This window comes from Lactuca virosa, chromosome 8 (genome assembly GCF_052849685.1).
Source record: "Lactuca virosa cultivar CGN04683 chromosome 8, Lactuca_virosa_CGN04683_v6, whole genome shotgun sequence".
NCBI classification, from domain to species: Eukaryota; Viridiplantae; Streptophyta; class Magnoliopsida; order Asterales; family Asteraceae; genus Lactuca; species Lactuca virosa.
In genome coordinates this window covers 23984774-24003814 of record NC_136433.1, presented here as the reverse complement: position 1 = coordinate 24003814, position 19041 = coordinate 23984774, and the positions used below count along the sequence as shown (strand labels likewise).

Here is a 19041-nt window from a genome sequence, read left to right as displayed (position 1 = left end):
TGTTTATGACTTAATACATTAAATACTTAATGCCTCAGGGAATCAAGGCATCCATGAAAACTCCAATCATGTACCCAATGTCTTAAGTCATAAATGACTTTAAGGTGTTATTAACCACTTCCATATGAACCTAATATCATTAAGATATTCCAAAACATGGCTTAATCATGCTTTAGGAGTTCTTATTCCAACTCAAGGTTATGACTCCACCCTTCCGATGTGATGCCAAATAAAAATTATGAAGTTGTGACAGTTCAAATCCTCACTGAATGCAACAAATTCATGTAAACCTTTTCCAAATCATCAAAACCCTTTTTGGTTTGGATTGAGTAGATCATTTGTAATTATGATAAATGTTTACTAAGGTTTAAATAGTTTTCAAACTCTTTTTATAAATTCCAATAGTATTACACCATTAAAATCACAAATTCCCATCACTAACTTCATTGAAATATTGTCATAACTAGAAATCATCACATGAATTTATTTCCTTGACAATTAAACTATATTATTCCTTTATGGATTCATTAGAGACTTTATAGGCTAGTGTACAAATTAACAAAGTCATTATACAACTCATTCAAAGGGTTAAGGTTAAAATTCACCCAAATCCACCGTTTAAAGTGAAATTAACCATCCATTAATTGAATATCAACCCTTTGATGATCTAAATCATGAATCAATCAATAAATATCAATTTTCTAACTAAAATTGGATTCATAGAGACCTATGATTACAACCCCCAAATTTAATCAAAACTCCATTCAAGCATCTATGAGATAAATTATTGTTTAAAGAATGAATCGAATATGAAAGTATAGCTTAGAACTTCATTAGAATCAATAATCTAACTATAAAATCATATTTGGGATGAAATCCTAAACCATAAATCAACATAGAAGAATAAGACATGAAGAAATATGTCTTATAGTGACCAGTGGTGATGATCCTAGCTTGAAATCCTTCAAAATCCACTTCAAGCTTAAGCAATTTATCTCCACTGGTGAAGGATCGATCTAAAGCTCTTACCATCTTTCTCTCAAGTTGTTATTCAATGATTCAAGTGGAGACTAGAAGCGTTTTTATACTTTCAATTATGGTCTAATGTCATCTTAAGTCCTTAACTTTCGATTCTCCCACTCTGACTACTAGATGACACCCATTTTCATCCAACTTCTATTTTTTCTACTTAAACCATTTCAAACACAACATTTATAAACTTGACGGTCCGTCCTTCATTAATTTCCTTAAAATAACATTTATTAACATTTATAATTTAAGAATTCTAACTTAAGCTTATAAATATTAATTTCACGACATTTAAATCTAAATTTCAGTTAACTTTTAGATCATATGAAAGTTTCTCACTTTTGGCAAGTTTAGTCCTTTAGTACACGTCTTATATTTTAAGTCACATTGTACATATTTACTCTAAACCTTTTTATCAACTAATTTAATTATGATTTATTTCTATTTTATATTAATTATTTTCTTTTATTTTGTTTATTTATTTAACTAAACATGGAAAAAAACTTATACATCCAATTTGAGGATGTTACATTTATACGATCCTCATTATAACTTGATATTGATTAACACACTAGTTTATAACCCGTGGAAACCATGGTTAAAAAATTAATTAAACTTTCATAGTAAAAACTCAAAATTATTAATCATTTATCGTAAATAAATTATTTTAAATAAATTATTAATTAAGAGATATTTTTTAGTTATATAAAATTATAATCATTGATTTAAAATAATACATGAAATTATATCACCTTATAATCTGTATTAATTTTATTTTATTATAATGTTATTAATTAATGTAATTATAGTGGGAAATTTAAAATTTAAAATTAGAAATAGAGAATCAATAGGTTGACAAATAACATTACATTAATTAGGAGACCTAATAGGATGATACATGACAAAAAGAGAATAAATCTATTATTTTATTAGAATAGATTAATGGTGAAATTAACTTTATATATTAAGCATGAACCGTAATTCTTATTGATACAATCCGTAAAAATTAGGAATAAAACATAAAAAATAAAAAAAATAAAAATAATCGTGATCATATACAACAAAAGACATAAATATCACAAAAAATATCATGATGCTCTGTCTGATTCAAGAGGAATAAATAAAATTGTGATATTCAATGAGATTTTTTACATCTTGTGATATGTGATGTTCGATTTTTAATTATATAAACGTAATTTTGAGGTTTAACTATATAACAAAAATAAAAAATAGAATTAATTGGGTCAAAATTTAAAATCCTTCAGCCATCTGCAATATTCTCCAAAACAACGGTTGTGGAGAACTTCCAAATCAGCACGAGCCACCCCTATTCCATGGAGTGCTCTCCACGGTGAAGAAGAGAAGAAAGAAGAGAGAAAAAAAGAAGAAGGCTGATGCCTGAATCGTTGTTCTCGTTCGTGGAAGGCACAACAATGGTCCAGGACCACGACCCACAACGAGACATCGGGATGGTGTGTACGATCGTGGTTCGTGGCCACCTAGATCACGAAGATCATCGTGATAGATATTGCAGATGTCCTAATATTGCTCTTGCTTAAGATGGATCACATGATAGGAATTATTTTTAATCGAAAAGTCTTAAGGCTATACGGTATGGGGTGCGGTTCCAAACCGCAGTGCAGCCACGTGGACCGCGAACACCGCCCCCAAGGTGCGGTTTCCTGCGGCCAAAACCGCAGTGCGGCTAGAAACAACCGTGCAATCTGATTGGATGTTCCACCTTTTGACCGTTGACGGTCCTTTGCGTCCGGATTTATTATTATTATTTTTATTATTATTATTTTTTCTTTTTGCCTTTCTTTCCTATATATACATATCCAATTCATTTGTTTTTAACCACAATACAACCTCTTCTCTCTCTCTCTCTCTCTCAAAATTAAAAAAAAAAATCACCACTCTCTCAAAAATGTCATCTTCTTCATTTTCTGAAGAATTTCAGACTATTTTTGATACCGCTGTTGCATGTGCTCAAATGGCGTAACAAACATACGATGCTTTATGCAACAACGCAGCTGCAAGTTCTCAACGGAGAACACGAAGATATATTTGCAGAAATCGTGAAGAAGTCAACCAACGTTTGGTGCAAGACTATTTTGAAGAGAATGCCACTTATCAAGGGTATTATTTTCGTAGGCGCTTCAGAATGTTCAAAGGTTTATACGAACGTATAGTTGAAGATGTAACGAGGGAGTGCAGTTTTTTTCAACAAGGCTACGATGCTAGAGGTGCACCCGGTTTCACTCCCTTACAAAAATGCACGGCCGCACTTCGTCAGTTAGCATATGGCATTCCGCCTGATGCGTTAGACGAAACTTTTAGGATGTCTGCTAGGATCGCACGAGACATTCTCCATTTTTTTCTGCAAAACTGTAATTCAGTTTTATGGTCCAAAATATTTACGTAAGCCTACACGTAATGACATCCTGCAATTGCAAGATCATCATGCTACTGTGCATGGGTTTCCTGGAATGCTAGGAAGCTTAGATTGTCTCCATTGGGCATGGGAAAATTGCCCTACATCATATCATGGGCAATTTACCCGAGGTGATCATGGTCACCCAACGGTCATACTTGAAACAGTTGCATCACAAGATATGTGGATTTGACATGCTTTTTTTGGTTCTCCTGGTTCGATTAACGACATCAACGTTCTTAATCGTTCACTAATATTTAACAACATATACGATGGATCCGCACCAGATTCTTCTTTTGAAGTGCGTGGAGCGCCATATAAGTATGGTTATTATCTGGTCGATGGAATCTATCCTGAGTATGCTGTGTTTGTTAAATCGTTTACGTGTCCACATGGTTCTAGACGAAAGAAATTCAAGAGAGCTCAAGAAAGAGCTAGGAAGGATGTTGAGCGTGCTTTTGGAGCTCTGAAGAAACGGTGGTTCATATTGAAAAAACCAGCAGCTTATTTAGGCGAGGAAAAACTTCAAGAAATCATGTATACATGTCTCATATTGCATAACATGATTATTGAAGACGAAGGAAGAGCGATATGTGCGTTTGACGAGGAAGAAACCATACCAGAGACACAACGAATAGAAATTGGTGGCGAAGAGTATATGAACAGGAGAGCAGAGATACATTGCACTAAAACATTTCACAATCTTCGCAATGACTTGGTGGAACACATTTACGGGGTTCAAAACATTAACCTTAATTTGGATCCACTGGATGACTCCAAAGACGAGTTCTCGGAGAACGACTTTATGTAGTTTGCTTTAGTTATTTTATTTGTGTTTTTTAAGTTTCTAGGATTATTTAAATGTCATGTGTGTGGTTTTCGTTTTTTTTTTTTTTTTTTTTTTTTTTTGTAATGCAATGTAATGTTTTTTTAATTTTCAAGTAATGAAAAATTATGTTTTTTATTAAAAAAGAAGTTTTATTAAATTAAAATAGTTAAAAAAAACAAGCAAAAAAAAAAGTTTTATTAAATTAAAATAGTTAAAAAAAACAGAAAAATAAAAAAAATAAAATAAAAGTGTGACACCACTTTCTTGGTGTGGCAAGAAACCACACTTATATGGTAAAAAATAACATGACGCTTATGTGACGGGGGAGAGAGTGCGGTTTGAAACCGCTCCCTCCAGACTGACAACCGATTTCAACCCACCAAAGAACCCGACCATTATTTGTTACAAATAAAAATAAAATCTAAATAATTTTTTTTCCTTGCCGATGAAAAACGGGTAAACCCTCGTTCTACGCAGCCTTAAACCCTTTAAACGCCCCCAACGGAATCTAGGGCACCTTTAATCCCCCAAGGCAGATTTCATCTCTCTTCCCACTAAATTCAAATTGTGTTTGTCTGTTGATGATAACTGCTTGAAGATTGTATTGATTTTGGAACGAAGATGAAGAATCTGAAGCTGTCATGGGAACTGTCATCTAACCTCCAGTTACAATCAGAAAATGAAGTGATTCGTTGCACCGCTTTCGATATCGAACAAAATCGGTTCTTCTTTGCGTCTTCTGCTAACTTCATTTATACCACTCATCTTCCATCTTCTCCGGTAAGTGAGAAATTTCTACTCTTTAGGACAAGTCTTTCCAGTTGTTCGTTATGTGTGAATACAATTAAAATGTATAGACTCTAAAAACTGTTGAGAAGATAGTTATCTACGGAAATGAATTCAATCCAGGGGTTCTGAAACATTATTTGTTCTGTTTCCAGACGTTGTAGATGGAATGCTTCGATGAACACTCGGTTAAATCTCGATTCTAATAAAATGAAAACATTGAAGTTAGGAGTTACATAGTAATGCCAGTAGGTTTGACACTAACTGTCAGTTTATGTGGGGAACCTCGTGTTCTCAGATCTTTTTTCGGGTTACTATAGACATTGAATATCAAATGCTACATAGAACACATGTATTATGTACAAACCTATGTTCTCTTTTCCATCAATGCAAAATAGAACAATCAATCTTCTTTACCAACTCTAAAATGTTATGAAATATTGCAGATCGAAGAATCATGGGGCAAACCATCATCAAATCCACTGGTTGAGGCCATTGATCTAGATTCTGACGACTCTATTACTTCCTTGGAGTATCTCATGGAGAAAGAAGCACTCATTATTGGAACTTCAAGTGGGGTGTTATTACTATATAATGTGGATGATAATGTAACAGAAGTTGTTGGCAAAGTGGAAGGTGGAGTTAAGTCCCTCTCACCAAGTCCAGCTGGAGATTTGCTTTGTATAATCACTGGTTTAGGCCAAATGTTGGTTATGACTCATGACTGGGACTTGTTATATGAGATAACACTCGAGGATCCTATTGAAGATGCTGACACACGTAAGGATTCCTTACCATATTTTCTTGAATTAATCCTTTTTGCAACATATGACTTGATAGATTATTAAAACATCTAAAGTCAGTCTCAGGTGATCGGATCCTTGATTCAGAATGTTCCGCCACCTGGCGAGGTGATGGGAAATTCTTTGCTACATTAACCTCAATCAACAATTCTTCACATAAGAAGCTTAAAATCTGGGAAAGAGATACGGGTAGCTTGCATTCTGTTTCAGAACCCAAGTCTTTTATGGGAGAAATTGTGGAATGGATGCCATCTGGCGCCAAAATTGCTACTGTTTGTGATCATAAAGAAGAAAACAAGTGCCCATCTATAGTTTTCTTTGAAAGAAATGGGTTAAAAAGAAGTTCATTCAGTGTAAACAGCGGAATAGACTTCATGACAACTGTCAAGAATCTAAAATGGAACTGTAATTCTGATCTTATTGCAGCCATTGTTAGAAACGAATCCCACGACGCCATCAAGATATGGTCTTTTAGCAACAATCATTGGTACTTAAAACAAGAAATTAGTCATTCAAGGCATGATGGGGTTAAATTTATGTGGGACCCCGTAAACCCTCTTCGGCTAATATCTTGGAATCTGAAAGGCATGATTATGGTTTACAATTTCATCTGGATTACAGCAGTTACTGATAATTCAGTAGCATTAGTTATTGATGGATCAAAGATTCTAGTAACACCACTTTCCATATCCCTATTTCCTCCCCCTATGTGTCTCTTTGAGCTTGAATTCCCTTCTTCTGTTAGAGAAATGGCATTTTGGTCTTTTAAGAATAGTTTGGCAGCATCTTTATCAGATGGGAGTTTGTCTGTAGTGGAGCTTCCTGACATTGACACGTGGCAAGATCTAGAAGGGAAAGTCTTTCGTGTTGAGTTGACTATTCTTGAAAATCCTACACCCTTTCTTCATCTAACATGGTTGGATTCACATGTGCTTCTTGGTGTAGCTCCTAATGGCCACCTTTTGGAACTTGAAATTATGTGCTCTGAGGATCATATTCATGGTTCAGTGGCATCCTCAGGATGGGATGCTAAAAATAGCAACACATTTTCTCTTGAGAGAAATGTGATTGCCATTGCTTCTAACCCGGTTAAAAAACGTTCAGCATTTATTCAGTTAAATGGTGGGAGTATTTGTGAGTACACATTGGATTCTTCTCTTCAGGAGCATAACAATTTGCGGTTTTCCCAATCTTGCCCCTGGATGAGTGTGGCCTCAATTGGAGATTTTGGGGTATTGGAGTCTTTTTTGTTATTCGGGCTTGATAATAACAGTAAGCTGCATGTGAATCAAAATGTTTTATGTAACAACTGTCACAGCTTCTCATTGTACTCAAATTCCCAAAATCAAGAGATGACACATTTGATCCTTTTGACTAAACAAGACTTTTTATTCGTTGTTGACATTCGTGATATTGTTCTTGGTCAAATGGAAGTCAAATATGGGAACTTTGTACCTGTTATTACCAGAAGAAAGGATGAAGAAGGAAAGAAGTTTATACAGATTTGGGAAAAGGGTTCCAAGATCTTAGGAGTTGTTCATGGAGACGAATCTTCTGTTATAATACAAACAACCCGTGGAAACTTAGAAAGCATTTATCCAAGAAAATTGGTGTTGGAATCGATTGTGAATGCTTTGGTCCAAGGGCGTTTTAGGGATTCCCTACACATGGTAAGGCGACACAGGATTGACTTTAATGTTATTGTTGACCATGGAGGGTGGGAGAATTTTTTAAAATTGGCAACCGAGTTTGTCATCCAGGCAGACAATTTAAACTACATTACCGAATTTGTATGTTCATTAAAGAATGAAAATGTGATGGAGACTTTATACAAAAACTACATAACAAATGAGGCAAATGTTAAGGAATCAAGAGATGTCGATAACAATAACAAGGTCAATTCCGTCCTTTTGGCTATCAGAAAAGCTCTAGAGTCCCAAGTTCCAGAAACCCCAGAAAGAGAGCTTTGCATTCTAACAACTTTGGCAAAAAGTGAACCCCCATTTCTTGAAGAAGCTTTGGAGCGGGTCAAAAAGATCCGTGAGATGGAACTATCAGATTCCAGCGACCCAAAAAGACAAAACTACCCCTCTTCTGAAGAGTCTTTAAAACATCTGTTATGGCTATCAGAAAGTGAGTCCCTTTTTGAAGCTGCTTTAGGTCTTTACGACTTAAACCTTGCAGCCATTGTTGCATTAAACTCACAACAAGACCCAAAAGAGTTCCTACCCTTTCTTCAAGAACTAGAACTCTTGCCAGGTGGCATAATGAGATACAAAATCGACCTCAGACTTCAAAGACACGAAAAGGCACTCCAACACATTTTTCACGCAGGCGATTCTTACTTTCAAGATTTTATTAATCTCATAATAAACAACCCTCAACTTTTTTCTCATGCACTTCAATTAGTAACAGACCCCATTAAAAGAAATCAAGTTCTTGAAGCATGGGGAGATTATTTAACAAATATAAAATCATTCGAAGATGCTGCAACAACATATCTATGTTGCTACAATCTACAAAAAGCTTTGAAAGCCTACCGGGCTTCTTACAACTGGACTGGGGTACTTACTGTTGCGGGTCTTTTAAAACTAAAAAAAGACGAAATTACCCTTTTGGCAAACGAACTGTGTGAAGAGCTTCAAACGATTGGGAAACCGAGTGAGGCTGCGAAAATCGCGTTGGATTATATTGGAGATTTTAAAAGTGGGATAAATTTGTTGATTAGTGCAAGGGAATGGGAGGAGGCTTTGAGAGTTGCTTTGATGGATAGGAGGGAGGAGTTGGTTGCTGACGTGGCGACCGGAGCGGTTGACTGTGCCGCCACGTTGGTGGCTGAGTATGAAGAAGGGGCGGAGAAAGTGGGGAAGTATTTGGCACGATACTTGGCGGTCCGGCAGCGGCGGTTGTTGCTTGCCGCCAAGATTCAGGCGGAGGAGCGGTCGGTGAATGAATTGGATGATGATGCTGTTTCGGAAGCTAGTAGCAGTTTTAGTGGAATGAGTGCTTACACCACCGGGTATGAACTATCTGTTTGCTTTTTTACTGATTTGCCCTTCTTTTTTTCCTTCCAATTCATCCCATGTTAAAATTGATGAATGTTGTGAAATTAGTTTTTTGGAACGCAGGGGTAAAATGGTCATTTAGTTTCATTCAGACGGATTGTTCGGTCTAGAAAACACTTTATCCAGCCACTTTTTCATACAAAATTTATGGAGGAATAAAAGGAAAAGAAACAACCCCTTGATCATATAATACTATAATAGAGTAAATTACATTTTTGGTCCCTGTGGTATACTGCTTGTTTTGGATCTGGTCTTGAAAGGAATTTTTGTTGCTTTTTTATCCATCTGGTACCATTTTGTCAAAGTTTTGGTCTAAGTTAACACACTTGGTGACAAATGTGTAAAAATGACCAATTTGTCCTCACTTTTTGCATCCTAAACATTCTGATCCATGTCCAGGTCAAGAAAAGATTCTGCTGCTTCCATGATTTCGAGTAGCACTAGCAAAAGAGGGCAAAGACGCCAAAAGAAAAAAGGAAAAATCCGTGCTGGCAGGTACTTTGTATTCAACTTTTTTTTTTTGAGTAAATTACATTTTTGGTCCCTGATTATAGCTGATTTTTGCAATTTCGGTCCCTGAGTCTTGACTGATTTTTGCAAATTTGGTCCCAAAAGTATAGAGCATATATTTCGAACAAGGACCAAAAAGTGTTATAAAAGCCTCAAATAAGGACCAAAGTTGCAAGAGAAAAAACTCTTTTCTCTTTTTAATAATTTATATATTCTTTTTGTGTCCCAATTTCTTTTAAAAATAAAATAAAATTGTGTTACATGGTATGCAGTCCTGATGAGGAAATGGCATTAGTGGAACATCTAAAAGGCATGTCCCTGACAGCTGGAGCAGCACGTGAGCTTAAATCTTTGTTGGGTTGTCTTGTAATGATTGGAAAAGAAGATGTTGCAAGAAAATTACAACGTGTTGCTGAAAACTTTCAGTTGTCTCAAACAGCAGCTGTAAAAATAGCTTCAGATGCAATGACGTGTGAGAGTGTGGATGAACATACATTTGTTTTGGAGGTTTATTTGAAGAAATTAAGGAAGGAATTGTTGCAGTCCGAGGAGTTCTCTTGGCAGTCCAAGGTTTTTGTTGCTCCTTAGGAAGTAACGGTTGTTAGTTTTTGGATCTCATTTTCTTCTTTTGAATAATTGAATTTTGGTCGAACTTATATGGCTAGATGCGGATATTTTTATGTATTATTTTTTATTGGCGAATTTTGTTAAACATTTGTGATTGTTGTTGATGTATAAGATTTAATTAAATGGTTGTTTTGCTACGCAAATGATATGTTTTATGTTTATAACTACGTTGCACCCGTAAACATTGCAAATGATATGAAATAAAATAGCTATACACTTTTGAATCGATATTATGGAATTATTAACATATTGATTGGAAGCAAAATTATGGGTGTGAAATTATTTTATTGGTTTATGTAAGGTTTAATATTTTATATGGATAATCACGAAATCAGTTGAATTCCGTATTTTAGGTTATGATTTATAATAAGATAAATGTTGAAGTTGGTGATTTATGATGATTATATCAATATAAATAGTAAATCATATAATATATAAGGTATCATGCTTTGCCGTTAGTTTTTACGTGTTTTTGTTGCGTATTAAATGTGAGAATTGATTAAACCAGTGACATTTTATAAAGTTTTAAGTTGAGGGGTGAAAGTAATATATATATATATATATATATATATATATATATATATATATAAACACGAAAAATTTGCAGATTCAAACTTTTGTAGAAATTTATAGTTCAAACAATATGATCTACGAAAAAATATAATTTATAACAATATAAATTTTTTATTTTATTTTATAACAATATAAAGAAAAACGAATATAAAGAAAAACGAATTTTGAAAGTGAAAATATATCATGTTTGATGTACTTTGAATTGATACAAATTTAAATCATTATTGAAGATAAAAACGAGACGGTCTCAATGGTATATTCGGATTTATAACCAGCAGTACATGATAAAGCTATTATTGAAAGTCAGATTTAGTAGTTTGACTAGTTTCAAAGTAATATATATATTTGTTTTTTGATACAATATAGTGGGTTTATTAAATTTCTATAAATTCTTACCATATGAAATACAACGTTTTATTATAAATTCGTTGGTTTATATATAATAGTTTCTATCTCTAAATAAATATTATTAAAAGAGAAACCTTATGACACCATCTTAAATAATCTGGACCCTTGATTGTATTTCAATCTTATTTTTTCCACCATTACATCAAATTGTTGACATTATTTTACCAAAATGGAATGTATTTAATTCCAATAAATACTTTACAATCGTCAAACAATAACTTACATTCGTTGAAATGGAATGTATTTAATGACAATAAAAGTTTTCCATATTCTAAATCTTGAATTTCCGGTTATGAAGGTTTTAATATGGTCAATTTTAAAAACACATTACTAACAAACAATTTCAATCAAGACATTAATATCAACCATTAATATAAATTCGTTTATATAATTAACCATTAATATAAAATCTATTTTTATTAGGAAATCATTAATACCAAAAAATCATATTCAAATTATCACATACATATACGATTCATCATTGAATCCGCGGCTCACACTTATTTTCAATCATTTATTTTCTTCAAACTTTTTCCTTCAACATCATTCTTATTGCTTATAACTTCCATCATCATTCTCTGCTTCAAACCTTCGTTGTTGTACACTAGAAGGTCAATACCTTCTATCGCTTTTTATATTTTTATCGATTATTTTTTTGTTCCTATATTAAATATACGTATTAATATATTTCGATTTTCTTTGTCACAAATTACATGAAATCGGTTAACTACTTTTCTGACTTTTCAAATAAATAGGAAAATATATTACGTACTTTTAACAAAACAGAAATTAACTATCTTGGGAACTGACATTAATTACGAAAATGATACTTTTATATATTAGAGATGATTATGATTGTTTTATGTCATAAGAATCCGGTTAATTTTGGTATGATTTGAAAATATCATTGAAATCATTATGTTTTTATATATCATACCAACCTACTTTTTTTATCTTTATATAGTAACAATAAAATTTATAAATTTACACAACAAATATACATATTTCGAATTTTGTAATATTATTATACCTTACAAAATAGAATTCCCTCCAAAATAATTTTCGCCAGTAATTTCATCCATAATTTCACCTAATTTAAATTTGTATTTTCTTTATATAAATTTTTTTGATGATCCTGATTTTTTTCCTCCAAACGTATATCAAGCATTTACGTGTTAGATAATGTTGCCCCATTATAATTATTACCTTCCGAAAATATATCCGTTTAATGAAGAATTTGATTTAATGAAGGAAGTAAATATTAATTAAAACGAGATATATATTCCATAACTAATACACGAATTTATTAAAAGAAACTAATATCAAGGTGTAAACATTAAGCATTTTTAAAGTGAAATTTCAGAATATATACAAACGATGATGTTGTATAATGAAATATAAAATTGAATAGACTGGAAAAAAAACTATTATGACAGTCAATCTTGAAAATAGCATAGTAATGAAAAATTATAAAATAAGATAAAAATTATAAGATATTAGGAGATTTGTAAAAAGTACAATTAGTAAAAACATTACCCTTGTTAGAAAAAAATAAGACCGTTAAGATTAGTGAAAATACAATATATAAACTAAATTATCACAATAGTAATGAAATGTCATTATTTGATATTTCATATAATTGAAAGATATACCAAATTACATTGATGATATACTAAAATTAATCAAAGTTGCGTCAAAACTAATGCAAAGTTCTTGCGAACACCAAATAAAGAAGAACAAACATAAAAGCTAGCACTTATATTCATAATCAATTTAAAGTAAACCAATCATGATTTAGAAAATAATTTCCATTGATGATATACTAAAATTAAATCCATATAACATTTAACATTGTATAAATTATACTATATGACTTTATTTGAATAAATGAAATAGTTGTCAATATTTAATGCAGTGGAAAAAACGGTATAATGGTTGTCAATATATATTTAAATTAGGTAACCTTATTATGGAATGAACGTCTAATTAGAATGCCTATAATTATATAACAATATCATAACTATATGTGACGAGGAAGGTCGTTCAACTAATAAAACAAAAAATATTGTCAACAAAGAGGTCCTTCAATGAATATAGATATTTATCGTTTTTAATGTATTTTGTATACATTTCAATAATACCAATAACCATAAATTTTTTTTTTTATAATTATTATGCAATATCTTTAGACAATTATATGTTTTTTTATGTGTTTTCCGCGTTTTCCGCGGGTTATAATCTAGTTTAATATGAAACTATCAAATATTCAAAAAGATTTTGTTGCATGCAATTACAAATGGAGTTGTGGTTACAAGCAAATGCAAATACTTAGATTTTGTTAGATGAAAGTTTCTTTAGATTTTGTAAACCCCAAAGATATTTAGTAGACGTTAAAGCCAAAATTATTTATTTGCACATCACCATCCCTTATTATTGAAAATCTTGATTATGCTTCACGCAATTTACTTATTTTTCGAACATTTGCTTGACATATATAAATTTCTTTTTAGATTATACATTATGATTTCTACAAGATAAAATCAATATTCAGATATTTCTTTTGGTTGCTAATCGGAAATGTTTGAGTTTTAATAATAATAAAAAAAATCAATATAAGAAGACATTCTTGATAATTTTTAAAATTGAATAAAAAAAGTAATAATCTGAATATTTGTTATTAAAAAGACAACATGTTGTAAAAAAGGGCCCAACCGGGTTCGAACCGGTGACCTCTTGATCTGCAGTCAAATGCTCTACCACTGAGCTATGGACCCATTTGTTTTATTCTCTAGAATTTTTGTTAATATATTTGGTTTTTAAAGGCTACATATTTTATCAATTTATTTTTTACAAAACGTTATAATTATACAATAACTAAAAATGACAATTGTACTTTTGGGAAGATAGAATGTATAAAAAGTATGTATTTGACATTTGACTTTCAAAATAACAATTGTACTTTTAGACGTCTATAGGTATAGTACAACAAAAATAAAATAAAGATGTCGATACGTCTTTTCCAGAAATAAAAACTGTCAAACGGAACCAGAAAAAGTTAATAATTTCATTACAAATTTCAATTTGTATGATTCTTTTTGGAAATTATGGGCAAGGAAAATATGATACGCTATACTTTAATTAAAAAAAAAAATATTGGATAGTGTTCTTTAAAATTAGTGTTTGTTAAAATATGATAAGATGCTTAAAATAATAATTTCATTTTTTTAAATATATATTTTTTTGTGTTTATTATCATTTGGTTGTACGATTGCCTACAGTAGTTGTACATTCCCATCACAGATTTGCTCCAATCTCGTGGCGATAAATCAAACGAGATAGAAGACACGTGGCATACAAGGATTGGTTTTGATGTGCTTTTTAATACGTTGCGGACATATAACGCAGAATGTGAATAGTAGAGGCAAAGAGAGAGAGAGAAACTAAAAGGGAAAGCTTTGAAACAAGCCCTTCACTTTTCAAGAGTTTTCAATAATTTCCTTCAACAAAAAAACATTACTCAAACTTGAACCTTAATCTTTTTAAATTATCAAAACAGCCCTTTTGTGTTTGCATTTGTTTACCTTGGTAAGGGGCAAGTGTCTTTTTTCTTTTTTATTATAGTTTAAATCTAGCATGTTTATGAGAACTCAACGTTTACTTAATGCTTTTTTTTAATAAAAGTTTTAATTTTTTAATTTTTTTTAATGCTTGATAATTCATTAGTTTAAAAAACATATTTATATATCCTTAGTTCATATATTTTGTATATGTTAGTTACAGACAATTGTTCATTTGAGTTAAATATGATCGAAATTAGCAACGACAATGACAACAATAAGTCTATAATGTGATTCAAGTTAACACATAATGACAAATATTGTAGCATATTTTTTTTCTTATGTTTCTTTATTTCAAATGACGAATATTGATTTGATAATATTGAAAAAGTTAGTTGATTCATTGATTGCAAAAGGGGACCTCACAGTAAAGACATTGTAAATGCTACACCAACAAATAGTTTTTAAATAATTAGTTTATAAGGATTTATTTTAACTTATATGTCTTTTTTTTATATTAACATTCAAACGAACACATAAAATATAGAAATAGAAATGAGCAAGTAATTGAACACCATCATTGTTCTTTTAGGGTTTGAAGTGCAAATTGGTAAAACGTCAGGGGGGTCTCTAAAATTCGAACTTGTTAAAAAGAGAGAGGACTCCGAAAAATCCCCAAATTGAAGGCAAGCAGACACGTCTTTCTCGGTCGTTGCAAAACACCCTAAAATTTCTGAATCGGAGCCCTAAATTTTCTCGATCGTTTTTGTTCATCACTCTCCTTCGCCTGAAATCATGGTTACGTCTCTTTCTCACTTTATGATACGCACACAGAAACAGACTTTGTTGACTATTTTGTTCGCATGCTGCGATTGTTTGTGGCTTTGTTTGATTTGAGATATTTACTGCGATCTGTATGCGATTTAGCTGATTTTGTTAATTCGTTTGATGTTGATAGTGTTGATCTTTGTTCCCGGTGATTGATTTTCGATTATTTGTGATTTAATGTTCATTATCATGCTTAAACTCATAAGTTGACTTTAAGCTAGATCGAAGCTCCAAATTGTCAGATGCGTACACGGATCACTCAGAAGTTGCTCAATGAGTCGGTCGCGATCTTCCTTTTGTCTGTACGGGGCTTTAGAAATTTATCGCAATTATGATTAGGTCGAGTTCCATGAGGTATCTGATTCGAGATTTTGAATATAAACAATGAAATTATAGGCTGCTTTTAAGTGATTTGTTACCAAACTTTAGTTAGTTTATTGTTTGATACGAACTACGAAGTGCTGGTGAAGTAATGTGGATCGCAGAGGCGCTAATTGTTATTTTGTGGTGGGTGGAATTAGTTTATCTTTTGACAAATTGTGTATCACTTAGATGATTAGATCTTTATGGGTTGGTGAACTGGCAGGGCCCTTTTGTCAACTTTAAGATATGGTTGGTTGAAACTATGGTCCGGAGAGAGACTCTGTGGGGCAGCTTTAAGAAATCTAATAGCTATACATTATCTGATATAACTAGAACAAGAATCCTTTGTGATGCAATTTTTATATATCAAATAAGCACTACTTTCAATTTCTCTTTTAGAACTTTATAATAATGCCATGCTAATATTGTTATGGTGGTGGATTGATAGGCCAATGCAGCATCAGGGATGGCTGTGCATGATGACTGCAAGCTAAAGTTTATGGACTTGAAGGCAAAAAGGACCTTCCGTTTCATCATTTATAAGATCGAGGAGAAACAAAAGCAGGTGATGGTTGAAAAGCTTGGAGAACCAGCAGAAACTTATGATGATTTTGCAGCATGTCTCCCTGCTGATGAATGCCGATATGCTGTCTTTGATTTTGATTTCATGACTGCAGAAAATGTCCCAAAAAGCAGGATCTTCTTCATCGCATGGTACCAATTACGCCCTTCAATTGTTTCTTTATCATTGTTTGAATCTTAACGTAGGGTCAATTGCAGAAAAACCATTATATTTGCATAATTTTTGTGAGTTAACCACTTATACTTTTTCTTTTTTGGAATCAAACCATAAAAATTTCAGACATTTTTCCAGTTAAACTATTTTGACCAAATCAGTGTGGATTATTTGGAAAACATCAATGAAACCTATTATAAAAATGTTTATATTTTTGAAAATGTCCAAAACTTTTATTGTTTGCTTGGAAAATATATATATTATTAGTAGCTAAAAAGCAAAACTGCACAAAATAGTGTTTTTTTTTTTTTTTTTTTTTTTTTTTTTTGTAATTTTCTATTTAATAAATTATAATGGTACCAATAACGTTTTAGTGGTGTCTTTATTTTTGTTTGAAATTAAACATAGGGTAAGTTACAGAAAAGAACATTATTATATTTCTGTGGTTTACTTTGACCACATATGCTTAATTTTTTCCAGTTAAACCATAAAATTGTTGGATATTTTTACAATATAACCATTTTGACTTGATGTAACTGGTCACTATGGTTGATTAGGAAAAATACGGTGAAATCTATTATACTAGGTCAAAATGGTTAAATTGGAAAATGTTGGAAACTTCCATGGTTTGATTTGAAAAAATAAAATATGGTTGATTTGTGAAAAAAAAAAAACGCCAGTCAAACCTAATATAATAGGTTAAAATGGTTAAATTGGAAAATGTTAGAAACTTTTATGGTTTGATTGGAAAAAATAAAATAATAGTTGTTATTGCCCCATCAAATCTTATTTTTTTTCCCATTAATAAATTATAATGGTAACAATAACTCTCCAATCAGTTATTTATTATTTTCTGAAGTTTAATATAAGGGCAAGTTACAGAATAATCTATTATATTTTGGGGCAATTTTGCAGTTTACAGATTAATAGATTATCTTTTTCCAATCAAACCTTAAAAGTTTCATTCAAGACATTTTCCAATTTAACCATATTGACTTGATATGACGGTTGAAAATGTTTAGTTTGGAAAATTAGCTGTGAACCTGATATAACAGGTCAAAATGGTTAATTCGGAACAGATATTTGAAAGTTTATGGTTTGGTTGGAAAAAATAAATTTATAGGGGTTAAACCGCAAAACTGCATAAAATAAGTGTTTTTTTGGTAATATTGGGTTTGTCACATAATTTAATACTTGTGTAAAATGTGGCATGAAATTGAAAGGTCACCGGATACTGCAAGAGTGAGGAGCAAGATGATTTATGCAAGCTCAAAGGACAGGTTCAAGAGAGAGCTTGATGGCATTCAGATTGAATTGCAAGCAACCGATCCTACCGAGGTTGGGCTTGATGTTATTAGAAGCCGAGCAAATTAAAAAAAGAAAAAACGAGCTCTGTTATAAATTTCAAATGGAGATGACGATTCTTCATAGAATATTGTGATTTTATGTTAAATGTTTATAGTTGTTCTGGTATGGTATGTAGTATCAGTATCAGTACGAACGAGTACCAGTTGTTACTTTCCTCAAAAGTCTTGCTTTCCGTCAAGAACCAGTGTGATTTCAGGTAAAAAAATTTGTGTGATGTTTTGTGTGATTCAAGTATTCAACACGAGTAATATGGGATTTGTATTGTATTTCAATTTCAATTTCATTTCATTTCATTTCTTACAATCATATTAATGCTATTATGCTGGAATCACCATTTCATAAAAATGATTGTTGACAAAGAATATTTTTTTTTAATTATTCAATTATTTAGTTTGACTTTGTCTCCCTGGTTTTGGAAGTGGTTGTTAACTTCCGTTGGTTGGAACATATATTTTTTCAAATTTATTCATGACTTTACAAGGAAAACATGGATCTATATGTTGAGAAACAACTCTCAGGTTTTTAAGTTCTCTAAGAAAATCTAAAGCGTTTATTGAAGATTTGAGAAGCATATAATACGTTTGTTTATTTGCTGAAATGAGCACCTACCAAGCATGTGTACAAAATGGAACTCGTTTATTAAAAGCATGGAACGGATTCAATACGAATATCGATCATTTTTTAGGTGTGCATATAGTGGATACAAATGAGAACAAAGCTATATTATACCGGATACAAATGAGAACAAAGCTTGATTATAGATTCGGGAAGTGTGCATATGTTTCGTAGATTGTATTATAGGTCCGGTCTATCTGGTTGTATTTGGCCTTATTCTTGTATTTGGTTGTATTTGGCCTTATTCTTGTATTTGGTTGTATTTGGCCTTATTCTTGTATTTGTACTATATAATCTGAGATTTAATATTGGTTCTATTTGGCCTTATTCTTGTATTTGTACTATATAATCTGAGATTTACTAAGGAATCGATAACGAACTATACCAAATAACTTGGTATCAGAGTTATTCTATTTTTTTCTCACCCACAATCTGTTGATTACCTTCTTCTCTGTTTGCCGCTTCCTGCATCTTCCACATCCCTTATTCTTTTCTTGATTAAATCGCACT

General features: G+C 31.9%; 3 protein-coding genes and 1 non-coding gene across 6 annotated transcripts; 3 read left to right on the top strand and 1 right to left on the bottom strand.

The window, feature by feature from the left end:
* The first annotated feature begins 3041 nt into the window (after nucleotides 1-3041).
* On the top strand, nucleotides 3042-4274 carry LOC145130175 (uncharacterized). The gene is made up of 3 exons (XM_079065015.1): nucleotides 3042-3203; nucleotides 3429-3594; nucleotides 3751-4274. Exons 1-3 carry the CDS (start codon nucleotides 3042-3044, stop codon nucleotides 4272-4274), a joined length of 852 nt encoding a protein of 283 aa, XP_078921141.1.
* Nucleotides 4275-4722: 448 nt separating this feature from the next.
* On the top strand, nucleotides 4723-10226 carry ABO1 (IKI3 family protein). Of its 3 annotated transcripts, none has more exons than XM_079069662.1 (5): nucleotides 4723-5072; nucleotides 5525-5858; nucleotides 5948-8900; nucleotides 9346-9441; nucleotides 9729-10226. In XM_079069662.1, the coding sequence occupies exons 1-5, from the start codon at nucleotides 4914-4916 to the stop codon at nucleotides 10042-10044; spliced, it is 3858 nt and encodes a 1285-aa protein (XP_078925788.1). In that variant the 5' UTR covers nucleotides 4723-4913; the 3' UTR covers nucleotides 10045-10226. The 3 variants fall into 3 exon arrangements, with proteins under 3 accessions (XP_078925788.1, XP_078925787.1, XP_078925789.1); XM_079069661.1 differs by having other exon boundaries at nucleotides 5942-8900; XM_079069663.1 differs by lacking the exon at nucleotides 4723-5072 and having other exon boundaries at nucleotides 5706-5858; nucleotides 5938-8900.
* A 3540-nt stretch (nucleotides 10227-13766) lies between these two features.
* TRNAC-GCA (transfer RNA cysteine (anticodon GCA)) lies at nucleotides 13767-13838 on the bottom strand. Its single transcript has one exon. It is a non-coding gene; the product is annotated as a tRNA-Cys (tRNA).
* Nucleotides 13839-15201: 1363 nt separating this feature from the next.
* Nucleotides 15202-18222, top strand: LOC145134850 (actin-depolymerizing factor 2). The gene is made up of 3 exons (XM_079069665.1): nucleotides 15202-15419; nucleotides 16261-16526; nucleotides 17772-18222. The coding sequence occupies exons 1-3, from the start codon at nucleotides 15417-15419 to the stop codon at nucleotides 17920-17922; spliced, it is 420 nt and encodes a 139-aa protein (XP_078925791.1). The 5' UTR covers nucleotides 15202-15416; the 3' UTR covers nucleotides 17923-18222.
* The last annotated feature ends 819 nt before the right edge of the window (nucleotides 18223-19041 follow it).